This window comes from Nomascus leucogenys, chromosome 3, assembly GCF_006542625.1.
Source record: "Nomascus leucogenys isolate Asia chromosome 3, Asia_NLE_v1, whole genome shotgun sequence".
NCBI classification, from domain to species: domain Eukaryota; kingdom Metazoa; phylum Chordata; class Mammalia; order Primates; family Hylobatidae; genus Nomascus; species Nomascus leucogenys.
Window position 1 is genome coordinate 109543266 of NC_044383.1, and position 16782 is coordinate 109560047.

General features: G+C 35.5%; 1 protein-coding gene across 1 annotated transcript in view; it reads right to left on the reverse strand.

The window, feature by feature from the left end:
* Positions 1 to 16782, reverse strand: part of TRDN (triadin) — a 401037-nt gene that overhangs the window by 57526 nt on the left and 326729 nt on the right. The window contains exons 25-26 of the mRNA XM_012506168.2: positions 2469 to 2495; positions 1733 to 1762 (exon numbers count right to left, since the gene is read on the reverse strand). Coding sequence (XP_012361622.2) covers positions 1733 to 1762; positions 2469 to 2495 — 57 coding nt within the window. The remainder of the gene's footprint in view (positions 1 to 1732; positions 1763 to 2468; positions 2496 to 16782) is intronic.

Consider the following 16782-nt stretch of genomic DNA (forward strand, 5'->3'; position numbering starts at 1 on the left):
TATCTAGACAGTGTGCCATGGAGACAGGGCCAAGGATGTGGTTGGACAAACTTTTGCTAAAGAGATTAGATGTATGACTCATGGAGCCACTTCAGCAGAAGACAGAAATAGAGATGTGGTTATCCAGGAAATATCTGTGGAGGACCCTCTTATCTAATGGCTTAGACACCCCATGAATTGAATGTGACACTAGTCAGGTTTTCAATAATTTTAAAGAAGCAAAAACAATGCCAGCCTGGACAAAAAGGGACGGAGACATGATAAAATGAAGGGATAATGACTCCAAGAGAAGAGCCATGAATTCAAACGCCTGGGTTGATGGGACCTCCTGTGGCAGAGAAGGCAGGGCTGTCGGCTCACTGAGCTAAGAGGGCAGGGCCACTGTTCCACCAGGCCCAGAGTACAGAACACTGAGCCAGAGAGAATATTCTCAGGCTTTGAAATACGCTAGGTTTTGGATTTTCTTAGGACTCAGGACATCTTTTTATTTTATTGCAATTTCTTCCCTTTAAAATGGGAATGTCCATCCTATACCTATCTCATCATTTTATTTTGGGAGTAAATAATTTGTTTCATGTTTTCACAGGTTCAAAAAGAGAAGAGGAATTTTGCTGCAGGAAGAATCATACTCCAAGTTTCATATATAATTGATTTAGATGATTTAGATAATGAGATTTGGAACTATTGATTGATATTTAGATGAAATTTTGGACTTAGAACCATGCTAGAATGATTAGGACTTTTAAAAATGTTGGGATGGGGTGAACATATTTTGCACCTATGGAGGACATAAATTTTGGGCCAGCCAGAGAATGGACTGTTATGGATTTAATTGTGTCTCTCCAAAAGGTATGCTTACATCCTATCCTCCAGTACCTTAAAGTATGACCTTGTTGTAAATAGGGTTATTGCAGATGTAATTAGTTAAGATGTGGTCATAGGGCAGTAGGGTAGGTACTTAATCCAATATGACTGGTGTACTTATTAGAGGAGAAGGGTTTGCAGAGCTAGAGACACAAAGGGAGAAGGTTTCCATGTGATGATGGAGGCAGAGATTGAAAGTGATGCGTCTACAAGCCAAGGAACACCAAAGATTGCTGGAAAACACCAGAAGATGCAAGGAAGGATTCCTCCCTACAGATTTCATGGAAAGCATGTCCCTTGTGACACCTTCATTTTGGACTTCTACTCTCTAGAACTGTGAAAGAATAAATTTCTGTTGTTTTAAGCCACCAAGTTTGTGGAATTTTACTACAGTAGCCCTACAACAATAACACAATTATGAAACATTAAACAAAATTTTAACTGTTTTCAGAACCAGACAGTTGAGTGTTCTTTTGAAAAAGTTTCTACTGCCTACTGTAGCCTTCAGAAATGTTCATCTGACTCAGAAGCCTCAAAAGAGAGAAGGATGAGAGCAGATGTTTTGCTGATTGGATGTCTGTGTCCTACAATAATCAGAGAAAATTTTGGCTTTGTGAAATCAATTCAATTACTCAGCTACTTCTTCTGAACCATGTAAATTCCTCAAAGATTTCACCTATGCAAATAGAGTTTTTTCTAGAAATGGGTAGCATAGAGAAATATATATTTTGTTAGTTTTTTTTTAAGTTGGTCAAGGATAAAATTTGATATAATATTTGTACTAGGACATGACATTTGCAAAGAGATATTGTGCTATTTATTCTAAACTTGGAAAGCATATATGTCTATAAATAAAATATATACATACCTGGCTTCTCTTCTTTTTTTCCTTGTAGTTCTAAAAATATAGATGAACACTAGTAACAATGATTATAGAAAGATATTCATTTGCTGTACTCATGCATATTTATTTTTATATAATTATTTTCTATGTTATTCATTGGTTTCAATCTCATATTAACTTTGAAAAGTTAATGTCATATTAACCATATTCTTATGATTGTGGCAAACTAGTACTTAACAAGATTCCTCACTATTTATCCCAATAAGAAATATTTTGAGGGCCAGGCATGGTGGCTCATGCCTGTAATCTTAGCACTTTGGGAGGCCAGCCGGGTGTGTTGGTGCATGCCTGCAATCCCAGCTACTGGGGAGGCTGAGCCACAAGAATCACTTGAGCCTGGTAGGCAGAGGTTGCAGTGAGCAGAGATCATACCACTGCCCACTGCCTGGGCAACAGAGTGAGACTCTGTCTCAAAAAAAATTTTTTTTGAGAAAATAATGGAAATGTGAGCTGAGATTTTTAATGACAAGGTAAGGAAAGATACTTCCAGTGAATAATGGATAAAGGAAAATTTTGGTATAGCATTTTTGCAGAAATACATGTAAGAAAATGAGTACGTTGTCTACACAAAACAAGCCTTTGACTTTAAGCAAAATACTCAACATGAAATCAAGATAAATAACAGCACGCATTTAAGATTTGTTTTATGTATGTATGTACATATGTACGTATTTGTTTATTGAGCATGCGTATAACATACGTGGAGGTTTAGGCTTGACTTCTTTGCCTAGAAAAAAGTAAAAAAATTATTAAAGGCTGAGTCATACAATTCTTATTAAATTGACATTATTGAATATGATATTATATATTTGAAAATAAAAATCAAACAATATAGACCCCACCTATCCTTTTTTGTCAAAATTCTATAGAATGTGTAACTTATGGCTAAGTTCTTTAGTGCAAGATCAGCAAACTTTTTCTGTAACAGTCAGATAGCATATATTTTCAGGTTTTAGGCCATATGGTCTCTCACAATTCTTCATCTGTGTGAATACAGAAGTAGCCATAGATAATAATGTAAATAAATATGAGTGACTGCGTTCCAATAAAACTTTATAAAAACTAGTGGCCCGTCTGTGGGCCATTTTGTCAGCCTCTGCTCTATTCATAGTCAGTTTTCATTTTCTCTCTTTTTTGCATCAACCAATATTTGAATAGTCAACATTTTTCTCTGATTCTGTTTTCTTACAAATGCCGTCTAGTACCTGTCCATCACTGTTCAACTCAACTTTTTAAGGAATATCATCTTTACTTGTTTTTTCTACTTCTCACTCCCACTTCATCATTAATTCACTATAATCTAGTTTCTAGCTCCACCATTCTATGTATTAGTCTCTCTGGTCACCAATTTCCCGTTACTTTCCAAGACTAATGAACACTTGATCACTTTCCCTTTCTTTTTAAATTCCTGTTCACTTGGCTTTTGGGGAAGGTAAACATACTATGTATGCTCTACTGTAATGGGATAAATATTAATACTGCCTTCTTTTAATTTCAAAACTGTCCTAGTGACTTTTTCTTTTAGCAAAGATAACATAACAGGGGTTTAATTACTCTTCATACTGGAAATTAAGGAAAACAGACAAAACATATAAAACAATGGTTTTAAAGATATTGAACATCAGACAACAAAGAACAGTGATACTTTAGTGATGGGAAACAAATGAGATGTACCCTGTGATTGCTTCCGTTTAGTGCTTGGAGAAAGTTACAAGGCCTTAATGCAGCAATGAGTTGCCTAGCAACTCAGCCTAGGCAAATCATGGAGCTTATAAGATGGAGCTGGGAGTCTGGAAAGGCCAAGACAGTCAGTGATCACAGATCAGAGTAAGGTAGAGTAGAGAGCAGCAGAGAAGACGAAGGGAGTTCTGGAGATGTGTGGAAGGTGCCATTAAGTCATCAGAAGAGCACTGAACAGCATATACACACAAAGAAACTACTTGAGGCCAAGGAAAGAAAAAATGGAAAGAATTCTAAAGCTTTATAAGCCTTGAAGTTCAATAGTGTCAATCTTCCAACTTTGTCCTCAGTACCATGTTCGCTATTCTGGATCTTTTTCCATTCCACATAAACTTTATATTCAGTTTGTCAACATACACAAAATAATTTTCTGGGAATTTTCCATAATCGCATTGACTCTATAGGTCAATTTGGGAAGAACTAACACCTTCATAATTTTGAATCTTCCTATCCACATATAGTGTCTCTCTATCTAGATGTTCTTTGACTTTTTTCATCATCAGAGTTTAGTCCCCTCACTATTTTCTTTTCGTTCCTCTTCTTTTCTTTCTTTTTTTTTTTGACTAACCTCTGCTTAAGGCCTAGCTTAGCTGTCTCTTTCTCAGAAGCCTTTTTCTGATGCAGTGGAATTGTTTACTCCCTTTATGTGCTAATATTACTTGGTAGATCTTTTTATCATTATGTTAATCATAATCTATTGCAAGTATCAACTTAAGTGAATGCCTTCTCTTCTACATTGTGAGATATCTGAGGACAGAGGTCTTGTGTATCTATCATTGAATGCAGGGAATTGGTATAATTCCTAACACATGGTGATAAGATTGGCTCTCATTCTTTTTTTGTTCATTAGATAAATAAGTAAAACAAGGTACAAAATTGAGAAATTGAGCAAAAAATGAATGTAGAAAAGTATATAAATTTAGGAATTGTATTAGAACACAAAACACATGTTACTGTATAGTTTCTTTGACTTGGGTTGCAAATTTATCTCTCATCTTTCTGATATTCAGGCGAAAACAAAACGCACAAATGTTAAACCATTTACAGTGTTCTTAAGATGTAAATACTTACTTTGTTTAAGAGAAGCAGAGTAATCACTGGTAATGATAACTGAGATAAATTTGTTTCCTGGGTTCTCAGAACAAAAGGCTGTATAATGTAAATAACAGCCTCAGCAATATTTTTACCCTAAATGTGTAATGGCTTTTATAGAACTCCACCTACTGCTCTTAACATGCACCAGAGATACAATACAAAGCACAGTTCAATAAGAGGAAAGTCACTTTTGGCCCAGTAAATGTGATTTAGGGACATAGCTATGTGCTCTGGCTAAACGTAAGGATAAAATCAAGGTTATAGAGATTCTCTCCAGTGGTATTGGAAAGGATAATACATAGTCATATTTCTTTCTGAGAATCTAACACATGTATTGACACAATCCTCTAAGAAACATGAATGGAAACACCAAAAAACCCTAAAACACACGTACAATTGTGTGGAAATAAGTGTGTTCAGTTGTGCTCTTAAAGCCCAACCAGATTAAGAAAATGTTGCCTTAATAGTTCTGCTATTTATAAAACTAAGTTGTGATAAATACAGGACAACTGCTTATTCCCACAAAGCTGTCCAATTATAAAATTTGGTTTTCAGAGTTAGTTGTCCACATGCCATGTCCTATATCAATCTCTTCAGCATTCACATAACATCTCTCTAGTTATTCTGCTTTCTCTTTATACTATCTACCTGTTAGAAGGTGACTTCTGTCTCCCAGAATAAATGTGGAAGTCCAGACGCCCAGTACCTGATGAATGCGCCTTGTGTGGAAATAGAGTTTTTGCAGTTATAATTAAGTTAAGATGAGATCATTAGCCTGGGCCCTAATCCAACATGACTAGCGTTATGATCAAAAGAAGAAAAGAGATACAGAGATGGACAAACATAGAGGGAATGTAATATGAAGACACACAGAGAGAATACCGTGTGACAACAGAGGCAGAGACTGGAGGATGGGAGTGATGCATCTACAGGCTCAGCTTCAGAATTGATATGTTTTTCAATAGTCAGAGGTCTACAATGAACTATATATAGTTCTGTATATATAAGTTCTATATATACGTTCTATAAGTCTAATCTCTTTTATACCAAATTTCTTCCTAAGATGATTAACAGTGATCAATAGTGAAATAATATCATTTAATAATCTTTCTGATCTTTACATGTCTGTAAATAGATTTAACATGTTTTAACAGGTATTTGTCAAATTACTATATTAATTCATTCATAAAGAAACTTTCTGTGTTATATTTATATTAAACTTTATAACTACCTCTTCAATGTAAGATAAATATATCAAAAACCAATCAAGAGTGCCCTAAAGCCTATATATTATGTGATTTAGAATTTTCGTTGTAAAAGTAGAAAAAAGTAAACTTTCCAAATACAAGTGAGAAACTCAACTTTCATGAATTTATTCACAAAATTCATAATTTGCTTAATTATATCACAGAAACTGCTTTATTATTAGATCAAATGAGGAAATTAGTCCTGTTAAGACATGAATAGTCCCAAATAACTTTAGACTTGACTCTAAACTCTTCCTTCTGCTAAAATTAGAGCATTGAGAGGTTATTTGAGACTACAAATACCACCTGCAAAATACCTGGTTTACCATGAGAAACAGTCTTTTCTGGCTTCACTATGTCTTGTTCTGAAAATAATAAAAAGAAAATCTTTTTAGATATTTAGAAGCTGGAAATATAGCTAGCAGATTTTAGCAAATGTGCCCATAGAGAAAAAATATTCTGAAATCTTCGTATCATCCTTGTCTATATAGTTTAGCCTGTTAACAATCCTAGCTCTGCAGTCATTATTGAATAATGTCAATAAAGGCTATACAAACTTCACTTCTCCCTTTTGGAATTTAGGTCAGGTTCAAAATGCTCTCTACTATAAAAATAAAATATTACCCTTCTTCAGAAAGGAAAGATAGATCCCCTGGTTAACCAGGAGACTTACTTTTGCTAAAACTTGGAAAGAAGAATCCCCTGAAGATCAACTACAACCAAAATGGAAGGGCCCTTATCAGGTGTCATTGAGTACCCCCTCTGCTGTTAAACTTCAGGGGATACCTAGCTGAGTACATCTGTCCAGGATTAACCTACGTCTTATGAGTCACAGGTACAAAAGGGGGACACCACCACCTACATCTGTGAACCTTTGGGGGACCTCTGCTATTTCAAGAATCAACGTCTCAGCCAGAAGTGGTAACATGATGCTGCAGGTGGGAATGCGAGCTAAAATTTTTCTCTTCTTCCTGATTGTAATACTTCTTTTGTATCACTTTAGCCAATCTCTTGGGAAACATCTCTTTTGCCTTTGTTGGGCATAGAGGACATGTTAAGGCCTAGCTGAATCACGATGTCACTGTTCATCCTGTTTGCTCTCCTAGTTACTATGATCCAGTATGGGTGGGAACATAACTCTATAGTAGATATTTCAACAATTATTGCATCAGGAAATCATCTTCACAGTTGCTGGATTTGTCATCAACATTCCCAGGCTAGAGAGGTCTATCTTATGGCTTACCTGGAAAATCACTCACTACAAGTCTCACTTCCCACATCTCACCTGGTTTTTAGCCCAGACCTAACTAACCATGGTGATGCTGAAATATTCAAACCCTTACTTGGTAAATAGAACTCTTCCCACTTAATGGATTATACCTGAATCCTCCTGCCACTGTTACTTGGACCTGAAAAATTGTGTATCTATATCTCCAGTGCACAAATGAGTCTATCATTTGCACCTACTGTTGTGTTAATGACACAACAGCAGAAGTTTCCCTGCGATTCTTTGATTCAACTATAGTTGGCAAGTTCCCAAGGCTGCAGTAAGGTAAATGGGATTCTACTTGTAAGTTAGGAGACCATATATGGTGCGTTCTTCCAGATCACAACATACAAGGGAAAAATCACTGCCTAGTCTGGAAAGGTATGAGTACCCCCCTTCTGAAAAATAAAGATTGTCCAGCCACCCCCATTGGAACAGGGAAAAAATATCTCTATAGACCCAACTTGGAAGCAAAGGATAAACATTACACCCTGTAGGGCTTCTGTTTGTGCCCCCTCCAGGCTCATTTTTGTTTCTGGTCATGAACGGAAGAAGTCAAACACTGTAACCTTTAGGAACTCCCTAGGGAGTCACCTGTTGTCTTAGGAGTAGCTTTCCTCTGTACATCAAAAACTTGGAACAGAGGTGAATGTACATTGGCCAGCGTTGTTCCCCCAGGGGTCACTGTCTATTATTTCATAAGACCCAAGAATACCAGAAGTAAGCCATCAATAGGGTTGACTCTGACAGGAATCAAGGCAGTGATAGGACTAGCAGCACCCTGGGGAGGCTTTGTCTACCATAAGTCAATCCTAAGGAGCTTGATTCAAACCCTAGAAACCTTAGTCACCAACACAGGTCAGGCATTAAAGGGAATTCAAGTGTCCTTAGACCCTTTGGCAAGTGTAGTTTTTGATAATAGACTGGTGTTGGATTATTTACCAGCTGTACACAGTAGATTTGGTAAAGTTAATAATAAAACATGCTGCACATATATTAACAACTGTAGACAAGTTGAGAGTAACATTCAAAAGGTCTGTGAGAAAGCTACCTGGTTACATAGATATAACCAGGGCACTGACCCCAGCTATATCTGGCCAACTATCAAAAATGCCTTCCCAAGTCTTACCTGGTTTTTACCTCTCCTAGGAACTTGGTTGCTATCTTGTTACTAATATTGGCCCTTGCTTATTTAACCTCCTAAGTAAAGTTTGTGTCTTCAACATCAGTGGTCCCCAACCTTTTTGACACCAGGGACTGGTTTCATGGAAGACAATTTTTCCACAGCCTGGGGTGGGGGGTGTGGATAGGGGGGATGGTTTCAGGATGAAACTGTTCCACCTCAGATCATCAGGCATTAGATTCTCATAAGGAGCATGCAACGTAGATCCCTTGCACATGCAGTTAACAATAGGGTTTGCACTCCTATGAGATTTAATGCTGCTGTTAATCTAACAGGAAGTATAGATCAGACAATAATGGTCACTGGCTTGCCCACTGCTCACATCCTTCTGTGCAGGCCTAACAGGCCACAGACTAATAACAGTCAATGGCCTGGGGGTTGGAAATCCCTGTTTTGGGGACCCCTGTTTTAGATTACCACGATTCCAAGTAAAAACAGTGCTGGCACAAGGCTTCCACCAATTCCATCTACTGACCTGGAGAATGGAAGTGTCCTGCTTCTGGGCCCCTTACAGTAGGTATCTAGAGATTTTTACTCCTCCAGTGCTAGGAAGGGCCTACTCCCATAAACTCAGCAAGAAGCAGTTACAGAAAATGAATCTCACCCTTCTGCAGTCCACTTAAGATTAAGGAGGAGTATCTAATCTTTGAGGGGGCAGGAAATGAGGAAGGAGGCAGGACTTGACTCCAGAGGCAGAGTTCAGACACTGGACCAGATTGAGGACTAGCTAAAACAGGGCCAGGGCAAAAGCAGCTTTCAATCAGACATGCCCACCAGTGTGCCATGTCAATTAACCCTTGCCATGACAACACCCAGGAGTTACTGCCCCTTTCCATGTGACTCAGTGATGACTACTCCTCCCCTAGAAATTTCTGCATAGACTGCTCCTTAATATGCGTGCAATTAAAAGTGGGTATAAATATGACTACAAAACTGCCCTGAGATGCTACTCTCTGCCTATGGACTAGCCCTGCTCTGCAGGAGCAGTCACAGAGTTTAACATCCCCAGAGCTGTAATGCTGCCTCTTCAATAAGGCTATTTTTATGTACCTCTGGCTTGCCCTTGAATTCTTTCCTGGGCAAAGCCAAGAACACTTGCAGGCTAAGCTTCACTTTGGGGCTCACCTGCCCTGCATCTATAATGTATTATATATTTTTAAATTGCCAAAAGAAAATATTTTTTATATTCTTATTACAAAACAATGAAAAATTGGTGAGGTGATAGGTATCTTAATTAAGTTGATTGACTCTTTCTACAATGCATCCATAAATCAGAACATCACATTGTACCTCATATATATACACGATTATTATTTATCAATTAACGTGGTAGCTCATGCCTGTAATCCCAGCGCTTTGGAAGACCGAGGCAGGTGGATCACTCGAGACCAGGAGTTTGAGACCAACCTGGCCAACATAGCGAAACTCCATCTATACCAAAAATACAAAAAATTAGCCGAGTGTAGTGGCATATGCCTATAATCCCAGCTACTCAGGAGACTGAGACATGAGAATCACTTGAACCCAGGAGGTGGAGGTTGCAGTGAAACGAGATGGTGCCACTGCATTCCAGCCTGGGTGATGGAGTAAGACGGTGTCTTAAACAGAAAAAAAAAAGATGAATGAATGGCAAATTAAAACTTTTTAAATTTTATTAATTTAAATCTCAAGAGTAAATCGCTTAATGGGGAAATGCAGTTCAGATAAAAATCAACCTGAAATGTTGCAGCATTATTTTCTCCTGGGTTTACTGCTCTTTAAGAAATCTATTTACTCAACTCCTGATAGATTTTCTGCTGTGGGAGCATGTTTAACTTTAAGGGCATATTAACAAATCTTGTTTTTAAGACCAGTGATTCTGATGCAGATATATCTATGCCTACCACTACTTAGAACAGAGCAGAGGTTGACTCTGCTGTAGATATACATCTCAGCCAGAAAGAACAATCCGACAGGCATTTTACCATTTAAATTGACTTGAAGATTAATATCTAAACTTTCTACCGTATATATCCAATAAGAAAACCATTAGGGGGATGCAAGAAAATATCATAAGGACTTTAATGGGATGCTTCAATCAGTTTAGAAATTTTATTACATTTTACTTGAAGCCATTATTATTCGGAGACACGTTTTCTGAGATTCACAAAACTTTTAATTATCAAGATTAAAATGGAAATATAAATGTTAAATATATAAAATATAAGATTCTCAGAGAAAATGCCTTCTGAGCTGTATATGAATTAGAGTTAACAAATGTTCTTTTTTCTTCCTTACTTATAGAGGTATTCTCATATAAAGGCAGTTTCATTAATCAAATGTGCTGTAAAAAGTTAATTGAATAAAATAATATAGTTTTAGGTATCTAATTTTGGAAATATGTTTTTAGGGATTTCATAGATAACGATGTGTGTTAATATTATTTACACAATGCTGAACATCAGGGAAAGAAATGGAAAATGCTTCGAAAATTTCCCTTTAGTCTTTTAAAAGCCATTTGGTAAGCAAGAATTGTCTCTGACAATTAGAACAAATTTCTGGAAAAAATTTTGCTTCATGTCAGGATAGATAGAAAAGTGACCTGATAGATAAGAAGTAGAAATATTATTTATGGTGTTTTTTATTTTTAAAAGCAGCAATAATGGGCAAGATAAGAGAGTGTTTGGAAAGTTCTTTAAACAAGATTATCTGTAACAGGGTCTGTGGTTGATACGACTTTTTAGTCCTAGTTGGTGTGCATTGGCTATATATTATGCTAAGTTTTCTAAGCACCCATTATTTTTAAAGTTTTTTTGAGGCTGCACTACAATAATTTCTATGAAATATTTTTAGTTGTTATTCAAGCATCTTACTATTGACCATTCTGTTCTCACTTTTCATCTCAGACAGTTATCTCATATTTTGCCTCAAATGAGTAGTGAGAAACCCTTTGGGTCATGCCTCTTGATGTTCAAAGGTGATTAAAGTGATGTTGAAGAGATTGTTTAGTAGCAAATTTTTGTTTGCACCATGATCGAGCATGAAAGATTAGAGGAAGTTAATAGAGAACCAGTAGAGAAGTAGATACGATTAATCAGAAACACTACTTGCAAGTTTTTTTTGTAATGTGGATCTTTGTATAATACTGACATTATATAATGATTATTTAATTATCCAAGCATTCATTCAGTAAACATTTAGTATGTGCTAAGCACTTCAGTCTCCCAAGAAGTTTTTGCCAATCAGGTTTACCTATCAATTGAAACTGAATTCTTATGGATGAGTTTAATTCTGATCATAGCCACAGAAGTAAGATTTGGTTGAAATGTAATGCTAGGTATATTTCCTTCAAAGGCCATGCAAAGGGCATATCCATTCCAGACATCACAAATTTCTCTTGAAAATATGGAGAAGAATAGAATATCAAGGGATAAATGGACCTTTCCCACTATTGAGTCACATATCTAACCTTCTGAAACAAAGTGGATATACCTCAGGAAATTCAAACTTAAGTCCAAAATTGAATTCATGATATACTATTTCGTCATCCACACGTTTCCTATATTAGTAAATGATACCATACTTCACCTACTCTTCCAACCAGAAGGTTAGAAGTCTTCTAAGATTCCTCTCCATACTCACAAGTGTGAATAACTTCATCGCAGGCTTGAAAAATATTTTTATACATAAACATTACATTAATCCATGAACTTGAAAAACAAAAAAAAAAACAATTTGAGCTAAGAGCATTGTTTTAAAAACCAGATAATATATTGAGCATTACAAATAGTACATAAGCATGGTTAGTTAAACGAAAGAAAAATAAGGGATTGAGACTAGGTTCTAATAATGAAACTAGCCATCTCTATTGTCCATAGAGTCCTGTTGATTCTATTTTGTAAAGATATCTCGAGTATGACCCCACTTGTTTATTTCTTCCTCCATTTCTGCCTTCATTATAGCCTCAAATATATCATTTTTCCTTTTCAGATGTCCTTTCTCTTTTTTGCTACATTTCACCATACCATGCCCATTTACTAAGACTCAGCTCACTCTTCATCTTTCTCTGGAAGACTTTCCTGACCTCCTTCCACCAAGGGTTAGAGATAATTTGTACTCTCAACATCTTATGTAAGTCACCATCCCTTTACATTGTAATTGCAATAATCTGTAATCATTTACTCATTTGTCTCCCCAGATAAAGTAAGAATTTCACTAGGCAGGGGACTGCAGCTATCATCTTTGTATTCTTAGCACTTGCACATTGTCACACATGATAAACCATAATTGTCTTTAATAAACGAGTGACAACACCATATAAAATGGGGAATTTATTTATTGAGAAATTTACACTCCAAATACACTTCTGCTAACTATTCATCAAAATACTGCTAAAATATTGGGGAAGGTGTTGCAAAAAAGAGAATTACTCTGCAACCCTTTACTGAAACATATCATTAAAGGAAATACTACTTTTTCTCTCCGCATAGGAGATTTTTCAAAATTATATCATGGTCATCTAGCTTTGGGATATGTGAAAACAAAACATGTATAAGTTTATATATGAGATTTATCATTAATGTTGGTTATAATTACTTCACCTAACAAATGGAGAAAATTATGCCATGTTTAGGTGTGACTACTGGATAGTTTTGGCCTGGAATAGAAAATGCATTGGAGATAATTTTCTATTGATTAGTACCCTCTTGCACAGCATGCTTTAATTGTTAAGATTTATTAAACTCTGTCATCCTAATCACCTCCCCATCATACCCTGATCCTTTAGGTGGGTCTTGGGGAAAAAAATGAGACAATAAGAAATGGGCCCCTATTATGATATAAGACCTGGGAGATCCTATTCTTGTTTAGAATGTCAGGTTATTGGTTAGGGCATAGGGAGGGGGTGAAGGGTTTGTGAGAAGGAGAGCACAGTAAAATGTCTGAATCTTGATGGACATGGCTAAGGTAGTCAAGCATGGACCTTAAAGGAACCATTATTTCTCTCAGGTTTGCTATTTGTCACATCCATATCAGCACCTGGGCTTGAGAATATTTTGTTCTGAAACCAAGGAAATGAGAATAGAAGAGATGGGTAGTTATATTGTGTCTTTACTTGCCCACTACACTCAAATAAATAGTCCTATTTTTCTTTCTTAAGATGTTTTGGGTTATTGAGTGTCAAATTTGAGCAGCAAGTAAAAGAAAAGGGAAGACGTCATACAGGTGTCCACAAGAGGCTTCTGAAACACCTTCCTCTGGAATATAATTTAATTACTAAGTATCAAGCCTCTTTTAAGTATCTCACCAATGTGAAGTACTTCATGATAGACTTGAGAAAATTATTCATACATAAATTCTATTATATTAATCCACTAAATGGGAAAATAGAAAAAAAATGAGCTGAGAGCATTGTTTTAAAAACTAGTTAATACATTGAGCATTAAAAATAGTATATAAGCATAGTTGGATGAGAGAATGAAAAAAGGAGATTGAGAACAGGTTCAAATAATGAAAAACTAATATTTTAGAATAGCAAAGAAGATATAAACTAAGCAATATGTTCACATGGAGAAAACTTGTTTCTTTTAAATTTCTGAACATTCTATCAGAGGAACTTACAAATTAGCTTAGAAACAGAATCATTTCTAATACAGTTGACGTCTTAACAGTCAAGTGTTTAAAAAGCTTCCAAGTTTTTCTTTTAATTTAGAAGAACCACAGCATCTGCTTCCTATGTGGTAAGTAATAAGGACTTCTCTAGTGAATGGCTTGTACCACTCTAAAAGATGCAGTTTAAATTTCATTACTGCCACCTTCCTGAGTTAAAGTTCACTTTGGGTTGAAATTGGGAAGGAAGATTTTCAGTAATTTATTTTTGAAAAGAAAGAAAAGAGCATTATTTTTAAATTCCCATGAAGTACATAAGCAAGAAAATCAGTCTGAAGAAAGCTCAAAAAGTTCAAATTATGGCTTTTGGAGGAGTCTAAAATACAGACAATTGAAGATTAACAAGATTATCTGAATAGTGGTCAATAACACTTTGTTTACAGGATATGCATAAGTAATCTTTAGTAATTTTAATGAAGTTATCATCCTTCTGTCTTTTTTCTTTTGGAAGAGAGGATGTGTATATTTCCTGAGGATCCACAGAGAATGAATTTCTCTGAGATTTTAAATCAGCTGAGAAAAATTGTACCTGTCATAGACTGGTTCAGAAGCTATTAATGAGACTACACTTGATTGACTATTAAATTGGCTAAGAAATGATTCTTCTAAGCTCCTGAAGATAAATTCAATCAGAAGAAGATTCAAGACTATAGCACTCAAGTCGCATGAAATAAAAATTAATTTTAGTTTTGTAAGCTAAATGGCCAATAATAGTGTTCTATTCAGATTTTGAAAGACGTAGCAACATTTAATTCTAGAAAGTTGTCTCATGTACTTATTAGTATAATATATAACTAAAATATTAGATGTTTATTTTGTGTCCAGAACCAATAAGCATTTTAAAAGAAATATCTTACCATTATGTCCACGAAGTCAGTTTCCCCTTTTAACGAATTAAGAAACAGGCTTCCAGGTCCATTTTACTACATAACTTACATATCTTATTGCACTTGATCATTCAGAGACATTAACTGAGCTCTTACTGTGTGCCAGAAACTGTTCCTAGCACAAGAAATACATGAAATGAACCTACAAAAATTTCTGCTCTAAGGCATATGGAGTCTACTGTCCTGATAGCATCTACGTTTATTATCTTAGCTTTACTTTAGGTTTCCAATTCAAAATAGCCCACAATTCCAAATTTTCCCCCTTTCCTCCTACCCCATTCATCTCTGTTTATATTGAGAATAGAATTGTAGTGGTATTTTTCAAGTTCTATGTTTTGTAGCAAAATAATATGGAGGATATGTTGACAAGAGGAATATACACTGCTTTAAAGGTTAAATTGAAGTAAAAGATAACTCTCTATGACACTGTAAATCTTTCTCTCACGTCCTTGAAATCAAGTTGGCCATGTGAGTAAGGTCATTGATAAGTTGAAAGAAGCCAGGTCATCTATCAACTTTGTAAGCTGAACATCCAATTGATCTTTGCGAGTCCACTTCCCTGCCTGTAGCTTGGGTAAAATAATGAAACCTAATGTCAATTTATGATTTTACATTATGAAATCAATTTATACATGTATATAAATGAATCCTCTTAATTAACTGATTGATTGCTCCGCCAATATTAGTTATTTTTAAATTTTCCAGGATCTGGCTTAGTAAGTACTCAATAAATGTCCTTGAACTAACATGGTTAAAACCATTAGAACTTTCTCAATTTATTGTAAGTTTTCTTGTAATTAACCAACCTCCCAGTACATATATATATTTATGTATGTGTGTGTGTGTATATATATATATATATATTTGTGTGTGTGTGTGTGTGTGTGTATATATATATATATATATGAATGAAAATATCCGGCGGTTATTCAGTAAACCATTTTGTCAATGATAGAAGTACTGATTCAACTGCCAACTCATAAATGAAAAATTCATATGGGGGTCTGTGTGTATATTTATGTAGTATTTCTTATCAGTCATCACAGATATTAACCGTTTAATGATCTTTGCATTGATACATTTCTTGAGTGTTTGGGTTATTCACCTACACATCCTTAAAGGCTAGCAAAGCCTAATGCAAGATAAAAATTCAATTTTACATATAATATGTATAATTCTACATATTATATTATATTATATATATATGTTTCTCTTGCAGGATCACTATGGTAACTTTTAAATAGATATTATATTTATTCTACTGATGACAGGTATAAACTAAATAATCAATTAGAAGTTTCTTAAGTGATATGAGGCAAAGAGACTCTGGTGACTGATGAGTATCAATGCATACTGTTTTTCTTTGAGTAAGTCATTCACCCATTATGTAAAATTTTTAGCCAATTGGTAAAATATAAAGGCAGTTTACCCTTGATATACATGTTTTTCTAGCTAAATATGGGTTTATTTATTTCTTTTAAGCTCAAATAAACACACAGGTAAGCCAGTGATCCTTTGCATATTCAGTGTCAGAATAAAGGAACAGTTGTCTTCTTTAGTCATTTTTAGGATGACCAAAGTCCAGAAATCACCCATCAAGTGAGTGGGTGGATGATGCCAACCAGTGCTCAGGAACGGTGGAGACCTCACTGTTAGCAAGCAATCATACAGTAGCTTGGTGCATAGTCATTCAACAGATAGGGATAATGGAATAAGTGAATAAAACACTGAAACGTCAACAAAAATAGGACCAAACACATCCATTTTGAATTAGCCAAGTTTGTGGCAAGAGAGAAGCTTGCTGTTTTTCTTTCTGGGAGATAAGGGCAGTACTGAATGTCTATAAATTTTTGAACAAGGCATCTCAAATTTTAATGTGCATATAAATGACTTAGGAATCGTGTTAAAATGCAAGTTCTTATTCATCAGTTCTTGATGGGCCCTAAGAT